This window comes from Aquarana catesbeiana, linkage group LG03 (genome assembly GCF_042186555.1).
Source record: "Aquarana catesbeiana isolate 2022-GZ linkage group LG03, ASM4218655v1, whole genome shotgun sequence".
NCBI classification, from domain to species: domain Eukaryota; kingdom Metazoa; phylum Chordata; class Amphibia; order Anura; family Ranidae; genus Aquarana; species Aquarana catesbeiana.
The window spans coordinates 254,980,522-255,005,431 of NC_133326.1; the positions used below are offsets into that span (position 1 = coordinate 254,980,522).

The following is a 24,910-nucleotide window of genomic DNA, read 5'->3' on the forward strand; positions in this document are numbered from 1 at the left end:
GACGTAAGGGTTGGAAAGGAGAGAAAGGCAGGTCCGCTCTTCATTTACCTGTGGGGCCACAGGAAGGGGGCCTCTTCCTGTGGTCCCACAGGTAAATGAAGAGCGGACACACCTTTCTCTCCTTCCCATCCCGCCCCAACCCTTATGTCACCACAGTGCTCCAGACACCATGATCTGGAACTGGAGGAGTCCCTTGTCCTTTTGTATGCTGAGGAGTGATCGGAGATGGATGCATGAGCCCCTTTTGACCCCCGTAATAGGTGGTCAACTTTCTCTGTTAAGGGTACATCCATACTTGTGGTGGTCTACTCACAAGTGGAGGAATTTAAAGTGGATGTAAACCCAATGTCATCCCTTCTAAACTACTGCCATAGGGGTTATCTATAAGGATATACATGCCTCCTGCATGTAGCTTTACCTGTGAAATATCTCCCCTCTGTCTGTTATGAGACCCGAAAAACTGCATATTCTGTGGGTGGGTCTGTTGTCTGGAGCTCGGTGGGTGGAGTTGTGATGTCAGTAGACTCCCCGCCCACCTCTGCACTCCCCTTGTCAATATGCATTTTCTCCTGTGTATTTCTTACACTGAACTTCTGCTATGATCTCTAACATCCAGTGAAAAGACAGGAAAGTAACCACATGACTTCAGCATGCCAAATCATGGTGAGGTGTGGAACAGCCAATCCTTGCAGAGCTGCTGAAGAAAGGAGTGGGAGGGAATTAAAAAATAATGCCTGTGTCTTAGGCTAGTGCACGAGATGTAAATCACCTGTCACTCACAGCAAGGGGGAGGATTTGACAGTTTTTCTCTGTTAAGTTGTATCTCATTGAACAATAAGAGGATAGCTCAGAGCTGGATTAACTTTGTGGCAAGACTGGGCTCAAATGATAGGAAATCTTAATCTTATACAATATACATTATGACATAAAAAAAAAAAAAATTCGGGTTTACGTCCACTTTTGCACATATTTAATACTGTGAAGGCATTATATTGAAGACACATGGACTTACTTTTCACTTTATTCAACTATATATTCATTTTTTCCCACTTAAGCGCAACACATTATTTATTACCCTTCCTAATTGAGCATGTGAAACTGATGTTAGGAGCCTTGCACTTCAATTGTGGTGATCAGTGTATTCTGACAGTGGTGTCTGAGTCCTGCTGTTTGAATACAATGTCCAAGTGGAGAAGATTTCCTCTATCCCCCTCGCCTGTGTGGATGGAGGAATACGTTTGTCTTTATCAGCTGATCAAAAAGAATGAGTCCTCTATGGACAGCTTTAGATTAGCAGATTTGAATATCAAATTGAAGCTGGACTTCAGCTAACACGTTATAAACAGTTTTTCCTTTTGGGATATAGGTTTTACATAAAACTGATCATTGAAAGCCCCTCTGTCAGTGTTAAATGGTTTGTTTCAACCCTTTAACTGCTACTTTGGGCATCTTGTTCTTTTTAAAGAGGAACTTCCATCCCACCTCCTTAGCACAGATTCGCTGGTGGGTTCTGGGTCCTGGCAGAGCCCTTTGACGCATCTTGCCATGGAAATGCTGCTCATTCGCAAAGGCTGGAAAGGTTTCCCGCTTCTTAGTCCGTGTGAAGATGTGCCGCATGGCTAGATGACTAGGTGAAAAAGGAAAGTGAGCCTTAAAAAGTATACAAAAACTACATCAAGAATAGGTAAGCTGCAATGTAATGTTCACATTTGAGCTCAATACCACTTTAAAGTGGATGTAAACCCTCACATATATACCCAGTGAAGTGAACAGCCTCAGATGATACACAGATGAAACAAATGTCCCTACACAAGTTTTACATGTATACCTGCTGTCTTTAGCTTTATTTACTGTTAAAGTGCACGTCCTGTTAAATTTTTTCACTTCGTCATTCATCTGTAGGAGTGGATTATTGCTAGACACTGAGACAGCTGATTAGAGGAAAGGCACACACCCCCTCCCCACACATGCAGAGGTTGCCTGAGAATAGTTGAGCAGTGTACTAATCTATAGCAACCTCCCCCGACACAAACTTCAGGCTCCCGTCTCAGACAGCTTGTCAAGTTATCAGGCTGATAACAGAAGAAAGGAGCAGGACAAAGCTATGGGACATAGCGCTTTGAATACAAATAAAAAAACACTGCAGATATGTGCCCAGCTCAAATTTCATGAATTGGGTTTGCATCCACTTTAACCGCTTGCCGACCAGCGCACGCTGATTTACGTCAGCAGAATGGCACTGGTGGGCAAAAGGTAGTACAGGTACGTCCCCTTTAAGAGGCGCCGCGGTCTCCATGACCGTGGGTCCCGCGGACTCTGTCCACCGGTGCTCGCGATCATGTCAGAGGAAGAACGGGGAGATGCTTTTGCATCATGCTTCACTGATCTGTCATTGAGAGCAGTGATCGCTGTCATGTGATGTGTAGTGCCCCCCCCCCCCAGTTAGAATCACTCCCTAGGACTCACTTAACCCCTTTATAGCCCCCTAGTGGTTAACCCCTTCACTGCCAGTGTCATTTACACAGTAATGCATTTTTATAGCACTGATCTCTGTATAAATGACAATGGTCCCAAAATGTCAAACGTGTCCGATCTGTCCACCATAATGTCCCGATAAAAATCGCAGATCGCCACCATTACTAATAAAGAAAAAATTAATAATAAAAATGCTATAAATCTATCCCCTATTTTGTAGACTGTAAATTTTGCGCAAACCAATCAATATACACTTATTTTTTTTTTTTTTTTTTTTTTTCCCCAAAAATATGTACAATACATCTCGGCCTAAACTGAGGAATTTTTTTTTTTATATACATATTTTTGGGGGATAATTTTATTATAGCAAAAAGTAAAAAATGTTGCTTTTTCAAAATTGTCGCTCTTTTTTTGTTTATAGCATAAAAACTAAAAACCGCAGAGGCGATCAAATACCACCAAAAGAAAGCTCTATTTGTGGGAAAAAGACGTCCATTTGGTTTGGGTACAACGTCGCACGACTGCGCAATTGTCAGTTAAAGCGACGCAGTGCAGAATCGCAAAAAGTGCTCTGGTCAGGAAGGGGGTAAATCCTTCCGGGGCTGAAGTGTTTAAGGCCTCCTTTACTGTTCAGCAGTGCTATATGCTAAAATGTTCTGAAAATATTTGAATTGCATTTGAGATCTTTTATTGTTAATGGTACCAGCTGTGCAATTTACTATAGAATCTACTTGCACTTGAATATGGGGAAAAAAGGAGGCAGGCTTGTTTTGTACCTCCTTCTCTTTTTTTTGTTTTAATATTTTACTTTTCTTTTTCAGGCTTGCATCGATGATAATCTTGAAATGGTCAAATTTCTTGTTGAAAATGGAGCCAGTATTAATCAACCAGACAATGAAGGTTGGATACCACTACATGCTGCATCTTCCTGTGGATATCTTGACATAGCTGAGTGAGTCTTCTGTTTTTGCATTTTTTTCAACTGAGTAAAAGTTTAAATGGTGTTTATTTTTATCCCTTTCGTTGCCAGAGCAGTTTAGCTTTTTATTTGCACACGTTTAAAAATTTTAGGCCTGAAGATTGCATAACCCCCCAAAACATGTATTTTCGGAAAGCAGACACCCTAGAGCAGGGGTAAGGCAACCTTTTGAGGGATGGAGATCTACATGGAGAACATTGGAGATCAAAGATCACCGGGGTGTAATGTCAGCCCCCCCCCCCCCCCCCCCCAGTCCCCAATAAAAAGTAAAGACAGCATGAAGAAAACTCAGAAAAAAACTACTAAAACTAATGTCCCTGTAAAAATATAAACTTGGCCTACCTTTAAAAGCTAGCTTTAGTGAGTAATTCATTCAGCATTCACTTTCACTTTACTGGAGTTCAATATGAACGCAGAACATCTGGTACATCTGGTACTGTAGGCTGATTTTCTTTGCTAGTTTTAGACCTGGCTATCTGCTCTGACTTCTGGGTGGTGCTTGTAGTATGTACGGCAGCGTCCGGAGGTCAGTAGCATGTAGGGTAGCGTACAGGAGAGCATGGTGTTGGTGCATGAAGAGGGCTGTGGCGTCAGGAGGGCATGGTGCTTGGGGCATGATGAGGGCTGGAGTGTTAGGAGGGCGCAGGGAAGGTGCAGTGGGGCTGATCCCTGCTGGGCAGTCCTCTCTCACCTTTCACATGGGTATCCCTGGATCGAGGAGGAGGGGCAGTGGTGATGAGCGTGCAATATCCATAGGAAGAGCCCAAACCCACCCAAGCTATTCTGGAGGCTTTCCCCCTCCCCGCAGCCGCACGTATGCAAGGGGTGGGGCTGCCTCTGCAGCCCCAAATTGGGCGAGCATGCACTGCTCTGGAGCTCTGGGAAAAGACCTGTTGATGGGTAGCTCGTGATCGACAGGTTGCTGACCCCCTCCTTAGAGAATACACATTTTTATTTATTTATTTTTTTTTTATATCACATGTTATTACCGCAGGTCTAGGTAATGCTCAGTGTAAAATCTGCGTTTTTTTTTTTTTATTGTGACTGCGACATTATGACGGACACATCAGACATTTTTGACACTATTTTGGGACTATTGTCATTTATACAGCGATCAGTGCTATGAAAATGTACTGATTACTGTGTAAATTACACTGGCAGGGAAGGGGTTAACCACTAGGGGGGGATCAAGGGGTTAAGTGTGTCCTAGGAAGTGATTCTAACTGGCGGGGGGGGGGGGGTGGGGGGTGGTGGAGATGGTCTACTAATCACGTGATGGCGATCACTGCTCTCGATGACAGGGAGCAGTGATCTGTCAGCTCACTAGGCAGAACGGGGGAAATGCCTTGTTTATATCTCCCCTTTCTTCCGCTCCGTGACACGAACGCGGGCACCCGGCGGACATAGTCACGGAGCACGTGGCGCGCTCAATGCCACATTTTAAAGGGTACGTACCTGTACGCTAGGGCTGAAACAACTAATCAATTAAATGACAACTAATCGATTATGAAATCAATTACTATTTTCATAATCGATTGATCGGCCAGTAACATAATGGGGTTAAAAAAAATAAAATGAGCCCTTTATAGTACAAAAAGAGCAAATCACTACTGTAAATATTACTTTCACAGTTCTACAGTAAAAAAAAAGAACCTTACAGTAGTGATTATCTGCTTCGCTGTAAAGGGCCAATTTTAGTTTTTTTAACTCCCTTATGTTACTAAATGTCTTAGACCTGGTTCACATCTATGTTTTTTGGTGCTTTTTGCAGAAACGCACTGCAGTTCATTTACATGGTTTCCTATGGGACACGTTCACATCTCTATGCTTTTTTCAGCCGCTGCGTATTTGGAAAGGGTCAGGGACTTTTTTTTAATGCAAAACTGTGCTTTTTTTGGTTCATTATACTTCAGTAGAGAAGCTGCAGAAAAGCATGTAATGTGTTTTTGCAGCAATTTGTGTTTTCTAATCTGCCCAACGACAAATTGGCCAAAAAAATTGCAAAAAATGCAAATCGCAGCAAAATCACGTGCTCAAAAATTAAAACGCACTGCAGAAACAGGTCAAAAGCAAACTGCATAGGTGTGTACTGAGCCTTATGCTGGCCACCCGGATCAATTTTCAGACGAGAATATTCAATCTTTGTACATTCGCTGAATGAAAGAATGTTGTTTGAAATTTTCTCTTTTTTTTTTTTTTTAACGTTCTGTTTTTAATCTGAATAATTTCTGAACGAAAACCACATACACTGTCTGAAAATTCCGTTGACCAAGAAGTTTTTTTATTTCCAAATTTTCCTGTCACTGTGATTGAAAATGAACGTCCACTAACGATTATAAAAAGACATTGTTTTATGTTTTTTAATAAAAAAATTTGATCCGATTCTGATATTTACCAGATTCACCCTTTTAATAGTATATACAATATATATCCTCTAATAGTATATACAGTAGATCTCTTCTGTCTGTTCTCAGAGTGGATTAGATATTTTGCTCCCTAACCATATGCTGTAGTTGGTTATTTATATTTACAACTGCATAGAGATATATTTAAGAATAAATTGCCTTTTTTTTAAATTTTACATATTAACTAAATTATACACCACACTTTTTTTTTTTTTTTTTTATGGTTATTAATCAAAACCATAATCTGCCAACTTATCGATTATGAAAATAATCTTAGTTGCAGCCCTACTGTACGCCCATTTGCCCAGCCGTGCCATTGTGCCGATGTATGTTGTCCTGCGCTGGTCGGCAAGGGGTTAATATTTCATAATTAAACATTTTTTGCACTTACTGGTGTTTTTTTTTTTTTTTTTTTCCTTTTTTTTTTTTTTTTAAATCATTGGGGACAAAGTGTCTGTTACCGGTGGGTGCAAATAATCTGGCACCTCTATATCTGAAAGGCAGAAGTCGGCTTGTCAGATGTACACACAATCCCAGTGGCTGCAGCCTTCAGGAGTGTGTGGGAAAAAAAAAAAAAACCCATCAGGTCCATACGATGTACGGACCTGGCAGTCATCTACTACTATGTTTATATTTTACTCATTGCAAATTATACATAAAGGTTGAAAATGCCTTCCTAAGTGAATCTGGGCCCTGTGTGCATGACCCAGTTAAGTCACTAGTGTGGTATTGAGTGATAAAATTCATTGTACACTGTAGAGCAGATGGGAAGTTAATGGATTTTTTGAGTTAATGTATTTGCTTTTGAGACTTTCATGCAGTGTTGAGAGTTTACTGCACAAAGAAAACCCTGATAAATGTCAGTTGTACAAAGGTGTTGCCTTTCCAAAAAATTGCTATTTTGGTTTCATCTGTTACATTTGTTCCTGAGGGCTGTTATAACCTGTATTTTGTATAAAACGCCAGTCTAGCTTTTTTAGTGTAGGTCTCTAAGGGCTTTTTCACATGGAGTCGCTCTGCTCTTCAGCAGGGTTCCGTGAATAGATCGTTTTTTACATCTGTGACCGTTCAATTTGTGTCCGCATTTACACCGTAGACCCATGATAGCTCTATGGGTGGCCGGATGTAATCCTGTTTATGTACAGAAGCTGTTTACTTGTGTCCGATTACACATTTTTAGCCTGCCCCTAATGCTGCATGGAGCTTCTGATCAGGTCCACCTAGTAAACTCACAGGTGGACTTGATCAGAGAGCCTGGTGTGAAAGGGCCCTAAATCAGCTCGCAGACTGTTCGAATCTCAGCCGGTTCACCAGGGAACGGCCAAGATTTGAACTGTGTATGGGCAGGCGATGCATCAACTTGGGTACAACCAGCCAGTTGGATTTTTCATGTGAATATTGCCTAAGGTTATTGCTGCTAGCAGTAATCACTGTGTTCTCCTGGCTGGGACGGCTCCCCATGCCCCAAATACAATAGTTCCGTGGGAGATATTACCTCACACTGACTGTGATTGCCGAAGTGAAAAACGCTCAATCTACGGCTGGCTTTAGAAGTGGGCATTTCGATGACCCTTTGCTTTTTTGAAGCTTTATTGAAGCTTGGCAGATGCACTGTATGTGTGTGTGTATCTTATACCTGCAGTTTCCCCAAAGCAAAGCTAAATTTAAAGGCCTCTCAAAAGCTTCCAGTGCTTCAAGCAAGCTTTGTCATAGACTTCTGTGGAGGCTTTGAAGCACCACTAAAGTGACATGGGGTATAATTTTTAAAGCAAACACAACGTGTCAACAAAACTGTAAGCTACCCCTCTTATTTAGTGACAGGTGCTTTGATTGGCATTCAGAGTGCTTTAACCACTTAAGCTCTGGAAGGTTCAAACCCCCCCCCCCCCCCGCCTGACCAGGCCATTTTTTTTGCGATATGGCACTCCATTGCTTTAACTAACTGATAATTGCGCAGTCGTGCGACTCTGTTCCAAAATAAAATTGATCTTTTTTTTCCCCACAAATAGAGCTTTCTTTTGGTGGTATTTGATCACCTATGTGGTTTCTATTTTTTGCGCTATAAACAGACTGGCCATTTTATTAAAAAATATATATATATTTTACCTTCTGCTATAAAAAAAATCCAGTAAAAAAATCTAATTTCTTCATCAATATGTTTTCTGGTAAATGTTTTTAGTAACAAAATCCCAATAAGCGTATCTTGATTGGTTTGCGCAAAAGTTATAGCGTCTACAAACTATGGGATATATTTATGGAATTTATTAATTTTTTTTTACTACCATGTTTCCCTGACAATAAGCCCAGGTCTTATATTAATTTTGGCAACAAAAGACTCGGGGCTTATTTTCGCGGTAGGTCTTATCATGCCATGTACTGTCTTCTCCCCCCCCCCCTGCCTGTCCGGAATCCCCTATGGAACCATGTAAAAAGTGCTTGTAAAATTCTAGAATCCACTCTATTACTGCACCACATAATGCAAAATGTTTGTCTCTGCAATCCAATTATTCCACATACCTTCGTATAGCGGTGGGCGCTTCTGTAACTTGCCGGAGCTCTCGTCCCATCTCCAAGCACTGCAGAGGGAGGGGTGCCCGAGATCCCCCGCTGACAGCTTGCAGAAGAGCAGATCAGCTGAGCGCCGCTCGGCGCTTCCATGGCCCGCCGGAGCCCTCTTTCCAGCTCTGAGCACTGCAAAGGGAGGGGGCCCGAGATCTCCTGCTGACAGCTGGGAGGAGAGTAGCGTGAGATCTGCAGAGAGCAGCTGGGAGAAGGTGGTCAGCTGGGAGGTCAGCACTATGCCGGAGGTATTTGGCACAACTAGATCACATAAACGCACAGTCTACACTGTAATAGAGTGTACTCTAGGATTTCACCAGCACTTTAAACTAGGGCTTATATTGCAGCCCGGAAAATCACAGTAGGTCTTATTTTCAAGGTAGGTTTTATTTTCGGGGAAATACAGTAGTAATGGCGGCGATCAGCGATATTTAGCGGAACTGCAACATTGCGGCGGATAAATCTGACACTTTTTGGAGATCAGTGACTCCAATACAGTGATCAGTGCTAAAAAATCAGTGCACAGTCACTGTACTGACACTGGCAGGGAAGGGGTTTTCGGGGTTGATCAAAGGGTTAACTGTGTTCCCTAGGAGTGTTTTCTTACTGTGTGTTATGGTTTAACTGTAGGAAGACAGATCCATGTTCCTGCTTAGCAGAAACACCAGATCTGTCTTTTAGCAGAGTGGTGATCTGCCTTGTTTACATAAACAGACTGCCGTTCTGCCTCTCGTAATGATTGTTGGACCCGCTAATTTTCTCCCGCTGTATCCAATTGCAGCCGGAGCAGGTTGCTAGCAGCGTACGCGCCCAGACATGGAGGAAAAAAAAAAACACGTACAGGTACGTGTTTTTACGCTTAACCACTTAAGGACCGCCTAACGCCGATTTACGTCGGCAAGGCGGCACGGGCAGGCAAAATCACGTACATGTACGTGATTTGCCTCTCGCGGGTGGGGGGTCCGATCGGACCCCCCCCCGGTGCCCGAAGCGGTCCCGTTCTGTTCCCCGGCGATCCGAGATGAGGGGGAGGCCATCCGTTCGTGGCCCCCCCCTCGCGATCGCCGCCGGCCAATGGGAACACTCCTTTGCTGCTGTATGCTAAACAGCAGCAAAGGAAATGATGTCATCTCCCCTCGGCTCGGTAGTTTCCGTTCCAGCGCCGAGGAGAGAAGACATCAATGTGAGTGCACAACACACACACACACAGTAGAACATGCCAGGCATACAAAACACCCCGATCCCCCCCCCGATCCCCCCCCCAATCACCCCCCCCCCCCCTGTCACAAACTGACACCAGCAGGTTTTTTTTTTTTTTTTTTCTGATTACTGCATAGTGTCAGTTTGTGACAGTTACAGTGTTGGGACAGTGAGTATTACCCCCCTTTAGGTCTAGGATACCCCCCTAACCCCCCCTAATAAAGTTTTAACCCCTTGATCACCCCCCAACGCCAGTGTCGCTAAGCGATCATTTTTCTGATCGCTGTATTAGTGTCACTGGTGACGCTAGTTAGTGAGGTAAATATTTAGGTTCGCCGTCAGCGTTTTATAGTGACAGGGACCCCCATATACTACCTAATAAAGGTTTTAACCCCTTGATTGCCCCCTAGTTAACCCTTTCACCACTGATCACCGTATAACCGTTACGGGTGACGCAGGTTAGTTCGTTTATTTTTTATAGTGTCAGGGCACCCGCCGTTTATTACCGAATAAAGGTTTAGCCCCCTGATCGCCCGGCGGTGATATGCGTCGCCCCAGGCAGCGTCAGATTAGCGCCAGTACCGCTAACACCCACGCACGCAGCATGCGCCTCCCTTAGTGGTATAGTATCTGATCGGATCAATATCTGATCCGATCAGATCTATACTGGCGTCCCCAGCAGTTTAGGGTTCCCAAAAACACAGTGTTAGCGGGATCAGCCCAGATACCCGCTAGCACCTGCGTTTTGCCCCTCCGCCCAGCCCACCCAAGTGCAGTATCGATCGATCACTGTCACTTACAAAACACTAAACGCATAACTGCAGCGTTCGCAGAGTCAGGCCTGATCCCTGCGATCGCTAACAGTTTTTTTGGTAGCATTTTGGTGAACTGGCAAGCAAGCACCAGGCAGCGTCAGGTTAGCGCCAGTAGCGCTAACACCCACGCACGCACCGTACACCTCCCTTAGTGGTATAGTATCTGATCAGATCAATATCTGATCCGATCAGATCTATACTAGCGTCCCCAGCAGTTTAGGGTTCCCAAAAACGCAGTGTTAGCGGGATCAGCCCAGATACCTGCTAGCACCTGCGTTGTGCCCCTCCGCCTGGCCCAGCCCAGCCCACCCAAGTGCAGTATCGATCGATCACTGTCACTTACAAGGCACTAAACGCATAACTGCAGCGTTCGCAGAGTCAGGCCTAATCCCTGCGATCGCTAACAGTTTTTTTGGTAGCATTTTGGTGAACTAGCAAGCACCGGCCCCAAGCAGCGTCAGGTTAGCGCCAGTACCACTAACACCCACGCACGCAGCATACGCCTCCTTTAGTGGTATAGTATCTGAACGGATCAATATCTGATCCGATCAGATCTATACTAGCGTCCCCAGCAGTTTAGGATTCCCAAAAACGCAGTGTTAGCGGGATCAGCCCAGATACCTGCTAGCACCTGCGTTTTGCCCCTCCGCCCGGCCCAGTCCAGCCCACCCAAGTGCAGTATCGATCGATCACTGACACTTACAAAACACTAAACGCATAACTGCAGCGTTCGCAGAGTCAGACCTGATCCCTGCGATCGCTAACAGTTTTTTTGGAAGCTTTTTATTGAACTGGCAAGCACCAGCGGCCTAGTATACCCCGGTCGTAGTCAAACCAGCGCTGCAGTAACACTTGGTGACGTGGCGAGTCCCATAAGTGCAGTTCAAGCTGGTGAGGTGGCAAGCACAAGTAGTGTCCCGCTGCCACCAAAAAGACAAACACAGGCCCGTCGTGCCCATAGTGCCCTTCCTGCTGCATTCGCCAATCCTAATTGGGAACCCACCGCTTCTGCAGCACCTGTACTTCCCCCATTCACATCCCCAACGAAATGCAGTCGGCTGCATGAGAGGCATTTTTATGTCCTCCCGAGTACCCCTACCCAACGAACCCCCCCAAAAAGATGTTGTGTCTGCAGCAAACGCGGATATAGGCGTGACACCCGCTATTATTGTCCCTCCTGTCCTGACAATCCTGGTCTTTGCATTGGTGAATGTTTTGAACGCTACCATACACTAGTTGAGTATTAGCGTAGGGTACAGCATTGCACAGACTAGGCACACTTTCACAGGGTCTCCCAAGATGCCATCGCATTTTGAGAGACCCGAACCTGGAACCGGTTACCGTTATAAAAGTTAGTTACAAAAAAAGTGTAAAAAAAAAATATATATATATATAAAATAAAAAAAAATAGTTGTCGTTTTATTGTTCTCTCTCTCTATTCTCTCTCTCTATTGTTCTGCTCTTTTTTTACTGTATTCTATTCTGCAATGTTTTATTGTTATTATGTTTTATCATGTTTGTTTTTCAGGTATGTAATTTTTCATACTTTACCGTTTACTGTGCTTTATTGTTAACCATTTTTTTGTCTTCAGGTACGCCATTCACAACTTTGAATGGTTATACCAGAATGATGCCTGCAGGTTTAGGTATCATCTTGGTATCATTCTTTTCAGCCAGCGGTCGGCTTTCATGTAAAAGCAATCCTAGCGGCTAATTAGCCTCTAGACTGCCTTTACAAGCCGTGGGAGGGAATGCCCCCCGCCCCCCACCGTCTTCCGTGTTTTTCTCTGGCTCTCCTGTCTCAACAGGGAACCTGAGAATGCAGCCGGTGATTCAGCCAGCTGACCATAGAGCTGATCAGAGACAAGAGTGGCTCCAAACATCTCTATGGCCTAAGAAACCGGAAGCTACGAGCATTTTATGACTTAGATTTCGCCGGATGTAAATAGCGCCATTGGGAAATTGGGGAAGCATTTTATCACACCGATCTTGGTGTGGTCAGATGCTTTGAAGGCAGAGGAGAGATCTAGGGTCTAATAGACCCCAATTTTTTCAAAAAAGAGTACCTGTCACTACCTATTGCTATCATAGGGGATATTTACATTCCCCGAGATAACAATAAAAATTATTTAAAAAAAAAAAAATGAAAGGAACAGTTTAAAAATAAGATAAAAAAGCAAAAAAATAATAAAGAAAAAAGAAAAAAAAAAAAAAAAGCACCCCTGTCGCCCCCTGCTCTTGCGCTAAGGCGAACGCAAGCGGCGGTCTGTCGTCAAACGTAAACAGCAATTGCACCATGCATGTGAGGTATCGCCGCGAAGGTCAGATCGAGGGCAGTAATTTTTGCAGTAGACCTCCTCTGCAAATCTAAAGTGGTAACCTGTAAAGGCTTTTAAAGGCTTTTAAAAATGTATTTATTTTGTTGCCACTGCACGTTTGTGCGCAATTTTAAAGCATGTCATGTTTGGTATCCATGTACTCGGTCTAAGATCATCTTTTTTATTTCATCAAACATTTGGGCAATATAGTGTGTTTTAGTGCATTAAAATTTAAAAAAGTGTGTTTTTTCCCCAAAAAATGCGTTTGAAAAATCGCTGCGCAAATACTGTGTGAAAAAAAAAATGAAACACCCACCATTTTAATCTGTAGGGCATTTGCTTTAAAAAAATATATAATGTTTGGGGGTTCAAAGTAATTTTCTTGCAAAAAAAAAAAAACTTTTTCATGTAAAAAATAAGTGTCAGAAAGGGCTTTGTCTTCAAGTGGTTAGAAGAGTGGGTGATGTGTGACATAAGCTTCTAAATGTTGTGCATAAAATGCCAGGACAGTTCAAAACCCCCCCCAAATGACCCCATTTTGGAAAGTAGACACCCCAAGCTATTTGCTGAGAGGCATGTCGAGTCCATGGAATATTTTATATTGCGACACAAGTTGCGGGAAAGAGACAAATTTTTTTTTTTTTTTTTTGCACAAAGTTGTCACTAAATGATATATTGCTCAAACATGCCATGGGAATATGTGAAATTACACCCCAAAATACATTCTGCTGCTTCTCCTGAGTACGGGGGTATTTTGGGGTGCAATTCCACATATGCCCATGGCCTGTGTGAGCAATATATCATTTAGTGACAATTTTGTGCAAAAAAAAAAAAAAAAAAAGTGTCACTTTCCCGCAACTTGTGTCAAAATATAAAATATTCCATGGACTCAATATGCCTCTCAGCAAATAGCTTGGGGTGTCTACTTTCCAAAATGGGGTCATTTGGGGGGGGGTTGTGCCACCTGGGCATTCCATGGCCTCCGAAACTGTGATAGGCAGTGAAGAGTGAAATCAAAAAGTTACACCCTTAGAAATCCTGAAGGCGGTGATTGGTTTTCGGGGTCCCATACGCGGCTAGGCTCCCAAAAAGTCCCACACATGTGGTATCCCCGTACTCAGGAGAAGTAGCTGAATATATTTTGGGGTGCAATTCCACATAGGCCCATGGCCTGTGTGAGCAATATATCATTTAGTGACAACTTTTTGTAAATATTTTTTTTTTTTTTGTCATTATTCAATCACTTGGGACAAAAAAAATAAATATTCAATGGGTTCAACATGCCTATCAGCAATTTCCTTGGGGTGTCTACTTTCCAAAATGGGGTCATTTGGGGGGGTTTTGTACTGCCCTGCCATTTTAGCACCTCAAGAAATGACATAGGCAGTCATAAACTAAAAGCTGTGTAAATTCCAGAAAATGTACCCTAGTTTGTAGACGCTATAACTTTTGCGCAAACCAATAAATATACGCTTATTGACATTTTTTTTACCAAAGACATGTGGCCGAATACATTTTGGCCTAAATGTATGACTAAAATTGAGTTTATTGGATTTTTTTTATAACAAAAAGTAGAAAATATCATTTTTTTTCAAAATTTTCGGTCTTTTTCCGTTTATAGCGCAAAAAATAAAAACTGCAGAGGTGATCAAATACCATCAAAAGAAAGCTCTATCTGTGGGAAGAAAAGGACGCAAATTTCGTTTGGGTACAGCATTGCATGACCGCGCAATTAGCAGTTAAAGCGACGCAGTGCCAAATTGGAAAAAGACCTCTGGTCCTTAGGCAGCATAATGGTCCGGGGCTCAAGTGGTTAAGGGAAGCCCTGCCGCAGTATATGTACGTGGAGCGGTCCTTAAGTGGTTAAAGCCTTGATCTTGAAGGTCAGCCAGGGTTTGCTTTTAAAGTGGAAGGAAAGGCCTCACCAGAAATAAACATTTGTCACCTATAATCCCCCATTTCCCTAGATCCGCTCTGTTCAAATTTAAAAAAAATTGCTTCCTTTTTAATTTTCTTTTTTTGGATAAAAGACCGCCTGTCACATGTCCTTTTTATTCCTTTGGTTTTTCTCCTGCTTGCGGCTCCTAGGCATGTCCCCTGCCAGCTAGCCATGTAATTTCCGAAAGTGACGTAGCCATCGGGTGTTGGCATGGAATGCTAGTGGCTTCACTTCTGGAGGTGACGGCTCTGGGTAATGCCTAATTTCAGGAAATTCTGGATGTTTGCACAGAAGCTGACAACTGTTTTACTTTTAAGGAAGTGTTTGTAAGCAGCCACACCACTGTAGGCGAACCTCAGGCTGATTGTCTAGGCTACACTGTTGTTTACAATCTAGACAATCTGCAATTTAAGAAAATGCATTATACAAAAGTATTTGTTTTTAAACATACTAAGCAAGGGAAGAATTTCATTTTTGACTGGAATTCGAATTTGAGGTTTTCCTCGTTTTTTTTACTCTCTAATGTTCAGATTTTCCTGCAGTTACAATTTTCTCCTTTCCACACTCTTTACCTCATTCATCAGGATGAAAAAATGGCTGACCTTTTATATAAGCTTTTTATTTTTCACTTTCCACATTCCATGTTCCTCACCATTGCCAATACAGTCTGTGCCAAAATTCTACCAGGTCTGCCAAATTAACAGAATTTAGCTCTGTACTAAAGGTCTATCCAAGCCAGCTTTTTGCTGTATGTGGATAAATACAATTTTCTTTATCATGCATCACGGGACACAGAGTTAGGCTAATATTCATTACCTACTGGGTTATACGCCATCTCTAGGTGAATGGACACTGGTAGATAAGTCTTAGACAGGAAGTGATCCCGTATATAACCCCTCCCATACAGTTTTTCCCCAGTGTCTGCAAGATGGATGGGCATGTTTGTTGAGCTCTCCGAGCTCCAGGTCTTTAGTCCCAAAAACAGTTCTTGAATGAATCGAGGGATTGACTGATCAGATCCATTTGAAACAGGTCTTATATGGTTAGATAAACAGTACGCAAGCCTCACAAAGAAGACTCAAGGATCCTGTAATGCGACCTTCAGGCGCTGGACCCCGCGTAGTGGAGTCCTGGATACTACAGAGCTAAGGCATTCCTGTAGGGACTGTACAGGTCCAAGGGATTGGACCCTAAAACATGAAAGGGTACCCAGTCCTTGAAGGTCCTCAAGTGACAGGAACTCGCCGTGATGGATGAAGATTGGGCTGTTAGTTTCTAAGGCTGCCCTGCGCCTGGACGGGTAAGTGAAATCCCCTTTTTACTTATTGTGGGGTGTCCCAGTGACTGTAACAATCAGTCAAGCTAGCTAAAGGGACACCTGTGTGTGGTGACCACAGGGGGAGTTTTGGCCTAGCTTTGGGTGTTTGCAAAGGAAGTACCTTTTTGTTTTCTTGTCTGGCTGTTTGTTCCTTTTAAATGAATGGTCCACGCAAGAGGGTGCACCATTGCACATCTTGGTTCGCATGGTGCACGTGCATTTACCAAGGTGCTCAAGAGTTCGTTTGGTGGCCATGGTGCGTGCGGCTTTGCCATAGGTGTTGTGCACACATGGAGCTGCGCATGTGCCATAGCGTAATCTGGGCGCACAAAGATTTGCTTCATATGCAAATACAGCCGCGCCCGTTTGGCGGGACCATGCACGTGCGGAACATTACGGCACACAGCCAGCTTATTTAAGCTGTGTATACCAAACATGCAGTGCTCCCAAAGGACAGCTGTGGGATAGAGCAGGCTCTGATCCAGGCATTTTCAGCAGATCCTTTCTCCATTACCCCGATCACGCGAGTCACCAGGTGTTGCTTTGCAGGCTAAGGTGCTTAGCCGGATTGTTGCATAGGGGCTTGGTGAGCCCTATTAAGGGATCTCCCTTCTGGGATATGTAAATGCTAAACCCACTACAGGGAAAGGCACACTTGTGTCGTCAGTAGCTCCTGCAGAGCCTAGTCGTATTCCTAGTGTTGTATCCCCCGAGACCAGGGGCTTCCGGGCAATCCTGAGCCGATGTGCCTGTCTGGTATTTGTGCCTACAGTCAACGCTGCTGTCCTCAGCCCTAGCTGGTTAGAGCATAGGATTGCTGGCATGATTGCCTCCATCCTGCAGGGTGGCAAGAAACATGACAGATCCCCTTTCCCTGAGCCTCCTAATTTTGGAGCAGGAATGGGTTGAGGATGGGGGAAGAGCTAAATGCCAAGGATTCTGTGGAGGGCCTGGCCGATGAGTCTGCTTCTGGACAGTCTAGGCCAGAAGATGTCCAGTTGGTATCTGCCTCTGTCGCAGAAGCTTTTGATCCAGACTCTTACTGAGATGGTACGTTCTGCCTTTAAATTACCTCCTGCAGAGGTTTCTGAGCCCCTCTGGTGCTCTTTGGGGTCTCTGAGACCACAGGCCACAGAGGCTTTCCCCTTGCACCCACTGTTGGAACAGGCAGTGTACGCCTATTGGGAACATCCTGACAGGATTTTTGTTCCTCCTAAGAGGTTTTACCTTTTATATCCCATGGAGGAAAAGTTAACCTCTTGCTGACCAGTGCACGATGATATACGTCAGCACAATGGCACGGCTGCGCAAATGGGCGTACAGGTACATCCCCTTTAAGACGTGGCATTGTGGGCACGTGCCCGTGGGTCCCGCGGACTCTGTGTCCGCCAGTGTCACTGAGCGGCGGTACAGGGAGATGCCTATGTACACAAAGCATTTCCCTGTTCTGCCTAGTGACACGATAGATCTTCTGGTCCCTGTCATCGGGAGCAGTGATTGCTATCATGTCAGTGGTAGCCCACCCCCCCCACTGTTAGAATCACTCCCTGGGACACACTTAACCCCTTGATCGCTCCCTAGTGTTTAACCCCTTCCCTGCCAGTGTCATTTATACAGTAATCTGTACATTTTTATAGCACTGATCGGTGTATAAATGACAATGGTTCCAAAAAAGTGTCCGATGTGGCTGCCATAATGTCAGTCAAGATAAAAATCTCAGATCGCCGCCATTACCTAAAAAAAAAAAAAAAAAAAAAGTTAAAATGCCATAAATCTACCCCCTATTTTGTAGTTGCTATAACTTTTGCGCAAACCAATCAATATAAGCTTATTGCAATTTTATTTTTATTTTTTTCCCCAAAAATATGTATAAGAATACATATCGGCCTAAACTGAATTTTATTTATATATATATATATATATATATATATATATATATATATATATATATATATATATATATATATATATATATATATATATATATATATATATATATATATATAAAAATTGATCCCAATTTTGTTTGGGTGCAACGTCACACGATCGACCAATTGTCAGTTAAAGCGACGCAGTGCTGTATCGCAAAAAGTGCTCTGGTCAGGAAGGGGGTAAATTCTTCTGGGGCTGAAGTGGTTAAGAAGTGGAGCATGCCAGCCATAGATGCGGCAGCCTTTCTTAACCACTTCAATACAGCACACCGTCATATGACGTCCTTGACTTTGTGCGTGGATATCTGAATGATGCCTGCAGCGACATGGAATCATTTAGATATCATTATTTGCAGGCGGCGATTCTGTGCACAATAAGAATGATCATAGCGGCAGTTCCGCCGCTTGATTGTTCTTATAGGCGACGGGAGGATCATCCCATCCCCTCCCTTCCGCCGCCATCCAGTGCTTCTCCGGGCTCTCCAGTGCCATTGGGGGCCCGGAGAAAGAATCGGACCCTGCCGGATATAGACCATAGACGACCAGATGGTCACCTATCTAGTCATCTATCTCTTTGACCGTCGGAGGCCTGGGCATGACCCCGCATGTAAACAAAGCTGCGATCGCGGCTGTAAGCATGAGATCGGTGAATTTTTTTTTCCGAACTCGTGCTTTACAGCCTGGAGGAGAGATGTGGGGTCTTATTGACCCTGCATCTCTCCATAAAGAGGACCTGTCATGATAGATCCCTATTACAAGGGATGTTTACATTCCTTGTAATAGGAATAAAAGTGATCAAAAAAATTAAATGTAAAAATAAAAAAAAAGTAAGATAAAAAATAAATTTTTACGCCCGTCCCCGGTAGCTCGTGCTCAGAAGCGATCGCGCATGTAAGTCCCGCCCACCTATGTAAACACCTTTCAAACCACACGTGAGGTATCGTCTCGTGCGTTAGAGTGAGAGAAACAATTCTCGCACTAGACCTCCTCTGCAATTCTAAACTGGTAACCTGTAAAAATGTTTAAAGTGTCGCCTTAAAGTACCGAAGTTTGGCGCCATTCCATGAGTGTGCGTAATTTTAAAGTGTGACATGTTTGGTATCTACTCGGCGTAACATTATCTTTCACATTCTACAAAAAAAATAAGCTTACTTTACTGTTTTGTTTTTTTTTAATTCATGAAACTGTTTTTTTTCCAAAAAAAAAAGGCGTTTGAAAAATGTATTGCGCAAATACCATGCGAGATAAAAAGTTGCAATGACCGTCATTTTATTACCTAGGGTGTCTGCTAAAAAACATATATAATGTTTGGGGGTTCTGAGTAATTTTCTAGCAAAAAAATTCTGATTTTTACATGTAGGAGAGGAGTGCCAGAATGGTCCTGGTATTGAAGTGGTTAAACAAGAACTTAACTTGTCTGGTGAATAACGCACAGGGCTTGAAGGACCCTGAAGACCAGAAACTGGAGTCATTATTAAAAGCTTCCTTTTCTTTGGCCAGTTCAGCTATTCAGCCAGCTGTCGCAGCAATTGAAGTCTGACAGTTCTTAAAGGATCAGGTCAGACAGCCTGACAGGCAAAACCAAGAGGATGATCCTTCTGAAAGCAGAGCAGATATACCTTGAGAGTTGTGTTTTGCTATCGATGCCTTAAAGGATTCCATACAGCAGGTTTCTCGTTTGGCTCTCCTGTCTGTTCACATGCACAGACTTTTGTGGCTTAAGAACTGGTCAGCCGAGCTTCCGTGTAAGAAGTTGACAGGGCTCCCCTTTCATGGGGAACGTTTGGTGATGATTTGGACAAATATATCCAAAAGATTTCTGGAGGGAAGAGCTCTCTACTTCCTGTGAAAAGAAAGACCAGGCGTCCCTCGTTTAAAACTTCAAAGACCACTTCCTCAGTTGTCTCAGCGCCAAGGAAGTTCCGCTGCCTATAGGGCGCTAGAGCCAGAGGCAAGCCACAGGGCCAGAAGAAACCCCATCTCCAAATCTCTAAGCCCGGTACCAAGCCCGCCTTTTAAGGGGACGCCCCCTCTCATTGGGTGGGGGGAAGGCTGCTGCACTTTGCGGACATTTGGAGAACAATGGTTCAAGACGAGTGGGTCACCTCGAAAGTATTCCACGGTTACAAGTTGGAATTGCGGGGGGGTTCCCCTCAGGTTTCTAATATCCAGCGTTCCCTCGGATCCTCCAAAGAGAAACTTATTGTTTCAGGCACTAGATCATTTAATGCATCATGGAGTGATTATACAGGTTCCTGTATCTGAAAGGGGCTTGGGGTTTTATTCAAACCTGTTTACGGTTCAAAAACCAAACTGGGACACCAGGCCCATTTTGGATCTAAGATCCCTGAACCAGTATCTTTTAATCCAGTCCTTTTGGATGAAGTCTGTCTGCCCAGTAATAGCCTTTCTCCAGAGGGGAGACCTTCTAGCCTCCATCGACACCACGGAGGCGTATTTACACGTACCTATCTTTCAACCTCCAGAGAGGTTCCTGCGATTCCTGCTTGGAGATCACTCACTACAGGCTCTAGAACAGAGCATAGCCTGCAGAGTGCAGCATTTAGAAAGCTTGGGCTGGGTCATAAATCCCAAAAAGGATTTGTGCGGCAGATAAGGGGCAACAGACAACAATCCATTTGGCTCTGTATGAGTCTTCTGGGAAGGATGGTGTCCTCCTTCGAGGCGGTGCCCTATTCCCAGTTCCATTTCAGGCCTATACAACAAGACATCTTGGTGGCTTGGAACAGGAGATGGCAGGCCCTGGATTATCCTCGTGGAGAGTACTGACCACAGAAGCCAGTCTCTCGGACTGGGGAGTGATCCTAGATGGGCTGACAGCTCAGGGGAGATGGTCAAGAACAGAGCCTGCCCATCAACATCCTGGAGTTGCGGGCAGTATGTCTGGCCCTTACGGTCCTGGACGGTGGAGCTTCAGGACTGCCTTATCGGGGTTCAGTTCTGAGAATGCCACTGCAGTGGCCTATATAACACACCAGGGCGGTACCAGGAGTCGTTTGGCTCTGAAGGAAGTGAACCTCATACTAGCCTGGGCAGAGTGAGACGTGGCAGTTCATATCCCGGGGGTAGAGAACTGGAGGGCATATTATCTCAGCCACGAGCAGATCTGCCCGAGGGAATGGTCCCTATACCTGAGGGTGTTCCAGGAAATTTGCCAGCTTTTGGAATGGCCAGATGTCGATCTGTTGGCGTCCAGGTTCAACAACAAGCTACATCAGTACCATGGAGCCAGTACCTCCGATCCCTTTCCTTCTACATTTGTTGCGCAGGATTCAGAGTGAGGGTGTTTCAGTCATCCTGGTGGCACCAGGCTGGCCCAGAAGACCCTGGTTCCCAGAGATCGTGAGATTGGCAATAGACGGGCCATGGATGCCTTTGTGCCGCTCCGATCTACTGTCTCAAAGTCCTATATTCCACCCCAATTTACAGTCTCTAAATTTGGCGGCATGGCTATTGAAGGATCGTGGCATCTCGGGACCAGTGGGGTCTACCCTAGTGAATGCTAGGAAAGCGGTCACTAGGAAGATCTATCATAAGGTCTGGAAGACCTATATTGCTTGGTGTGAAGCCAGAAAATGACATCCTCGGAAATTCGTGATCCGGAGAATTCTCTTTTCTACAGTCGGCTGTGGAAATCCGATTGGCTTTGCGTACAATCAGAGGTCAGATTTCGGCCCTGTCAGTATTTTTCTAAAGGCTTTTAGCCTCCTATTCGCTGGTCCGAACCTTTATGCAGGGAGCAACCCGTTTACCTCCCCCTGTTACATCACCTATTTGTCCTTGGGACTTTAAATTTGGTGCTTTCTGTGTTACAGAAACAACCATTTGGGCCTATCAAGGAAATTCCATTAGTCTTGCTGTCACGCAAGTTAGCCTTCCTGATGGCCATCACTTAGGCTAGAATGGTGTTGGAATTGGCGGCCCTTTCGTGTAAGAAACCATACCTAATTCTTCACCACGACAAGGTGGTGTTGCGTCCTATTCCATCCTTCTTACCAAAGGTGATGTCAGCCTTTCATTTAAATCAGGACATTGTTTTGCCTTCTTTTTTTCTCTCAGCCTCATTCGGCGGAAGGGACGACTGCATTCCTTCGACGTTGTCCAGGCAGTCAGTTTTTGTCTAGATCTGCAGAGATCCGAGGATCGGCCTCCTTTTTTGTTTTTACCAGAAGGACCCAAGATGGGGCAGGCAGCTTCAAAGCCTCCATTGCCAATTGGGTCTGTCAGTTGGTCATTCAGGCCTATGGTCTGTAACGTAAGGCTCCTCCCTTTTAGGGTGAGAGCTCATTCTACCAGGGGTGTAGGAACCTCCTGGGCTTTTTCGCCATCCGGTATCTATGGCTCAGATTTGTAAGGCTGCTACCTGGTCTTCAGTGTATACGTTCACAAAAGTTTATCCGGTGGATATTTGAGCAGCCCAGCATTCGGCTTTTGTACCGCAGTGTGGCTGCTGTATAAGGTCTGATGGCTATAGTTTGGCAGGGTGTCTCCCACCCCTCAAGGCTATTGCTCTGGGACTTCCCATTAGGTAATGAATTTTAGCCTAACTCTGTGTCCCATGATGTATGATAAAGAAAATGGGATTTTTTCGTCATACTTGCCTGTAAAAAATCCTTTTCTTTGAGTACGTCACGGGACAAAGAGGTCCCTCTCCTCTTTTTGAGGATTCAGTGCTTGCTACAAAACTGAAGTACTTCCAGTATGGGAGCGGCTATATAGGGGATCCCTTCCTGTCTAAGACTGTCTACCGGTGCCCGTTCACCTAGGGGTGGCGTATAACCCAGTAATGAATATTGGTGTCTCAGTGTCCCGTGAAGTACTAAAAAAAAAAAAGGATTTTACAGGTGAGTATGATGAAGAAAAATCCTATTTTTTTTTTTTGGAACCCTGGACTGTGCACAGGGGCTGCCCATTCCTCTTGGCAAAAAGCCTAAAGTTCCTGTATATTCTTGGGCTGTCTTGCACAAACTGCACATTTGCGATCTCCCCACAGTGGCTCGATGATATTGAGGTCAGGAGACTGAGATGGCCACTCCAGAACGTTCACTTTATTCTGCTGTAGCCAGTGACAGGTCGACTTGGTCTTGTGTTTTGGATCATTGTCATGTTGAAATGCCCAAGTACGTCCCAATGTGCAGCTTCCTGGCTGATGAATGCAAATGTTTCTCCAGCATTTTTGTATAACATACTGCATTCATCTTGCCATTAATTTTGACCACATTTCCTGTGCCTTTGTAGCTCACACATCCCCAAAACATCGGCGATCCACCTCCTTACCCTTCATCATAGGCCTCGTTGACTCCTCTGCAAATATAGCATTTATGGTTGTGGCCAAAAAGCAAAATTTTGGTCTCATCACTCCAAATGACTTTGTGGTTTGAGGCTTGTCTCTGTGCTGTTTGGCGTTTTTGTAAGTGGGATACTTTGTGGCATTTGCGTTTAGTAATGGCTTTCTTCTGGCTTCTCGACCATGCAGCCCATCTTTTTTCAGTGCCTTCTTATAGTGCATCTTGAAACAGCCACACCACATGTCCTGTATTTCACCTGAAGTTTTGTGGGTTTTTCTTTGCATCCTGAACAATTTTACTGGCAGTTGTGGCTGAAATTCTAGTTGGTCTACCTGATCGTGGTTTGGTTTCAACAGAACCCCTCATTTTCCACTTCTTGATTAGTTTGAACACTGCTGATTGGCTTTCTTTTATATCCCTTTCCTGTTTTATCCAGTAAAACTACCTGTTCCCTCAGATCCTTTGACAATACTTTTGCTTTCCCCATGACTCAGAATCCAGAAATATCAGTGCAGCACTGGATGAAAGATGCAAGTCTTTCAGGAGTCCGGAAACTCATTGACTTTTTATACACACACACTAATTACAATCAAACAGATCACAGGTGAGGATGGTTAGCTTTTAATAGCCACTCAAACCCCTTTGTGTCAACTTGCGTGCATGTTATCAGGCCAAAATCACCAGGGTATTTAAACTTTTGATCAGGGTCATTTGGGTAGTTTCCGTTGTCATTATGATTTAAAAAGAGTAAACACAGTTGCTTTGATAATAAATGGCTTCAGCCAAACACTGAAAATAAAACCGAATCTGTTGCGCTTAATAAAACATATAATGGAAGCTGCTGACACAAAAATTGCTGGATACAATTGAAGAGCTATCAATAGGAATGGTGCAGCGCTAAAAATATTAATGTAAAAATGTCCCAATAAGAACCAAAATAAATATGGTCAAACAAAAGTCCTCTCCGTCAGGAAGAAATAATACTCTAATCAGCGAGATCCATATTGAAAGGAGACACAGAAGAGCGATGAAAACACCGTCACCAACAACCAAACTGACCCTTACCATCAGTGTATGGGTTATAAACGTGTAGAAAAAAGGCAGTCTTCATAGAATAAACCAATGATCTTCTAATGGAGTAGCACCAACATATTCACCTCTGAACTAAATGGAAGGCTTTAGATCTCCCTTTGGTAGCTGGATATTAAACCAAATATACTCCAGTAGGCATATGCACCTCAAGATCGTGGTACGTAGGGAATAAAAAGAAAATGCTCATTGCGCAATCTCCATTATAGAAAAGAGAAACACTCACATTTAGTAAGAAGGTATACAGCAGTGTGAAGCGTTCAGCGCTTCTAACCACAAAGATGGCCGCCGTGTCACCGCAACCCACTGCGTCCTGCGTCGCCAGTCTCTATCATCGCCTAACATTTCGTCATCAACATGCGTCTTCAGGGGCGTATTTATGTCGCAAGCTGACGTGTATTTATAGGAACAACAGAACTGGACAGGCAGAAATCAGAGGACAGAAATTCTTATTTATTCCCTAATTCCCCAATTTATTCTACGAAGACTGCCTTTTTTCTACACGTGTATAACCCATACGCTGATGGTAAGGGTCAGTTTGTTTGGGTGTTGGCGACGGTGTTTTCATCGCTC

The 24,910-nt window shown here is 44.0% G+C and overlaps 1 protein-coding gene across 1 annotated transcript in view; it reads left to right on the plus strand.

The window, feature by feature from the left end:
* PPP1R12A (protein phosphatase 1 regulatory subunit 12A) overlaps positions 1-24,910 on the plus strand; it is a 220,682-nt gene that overhangs the window by 70,547 nt on the left and 125,225 nt on the right. The window contains exon 2 of the mRNA XM_073619994.1: positions 3,297-3,427. Within this exon, the coding sequence (XP_073476095.1) occupies positions 3,297-3,427 (131 nt within the window). The remainder of the gene's footprint in view (positions 1-3,296; positions 3,428-24,910) is intronic.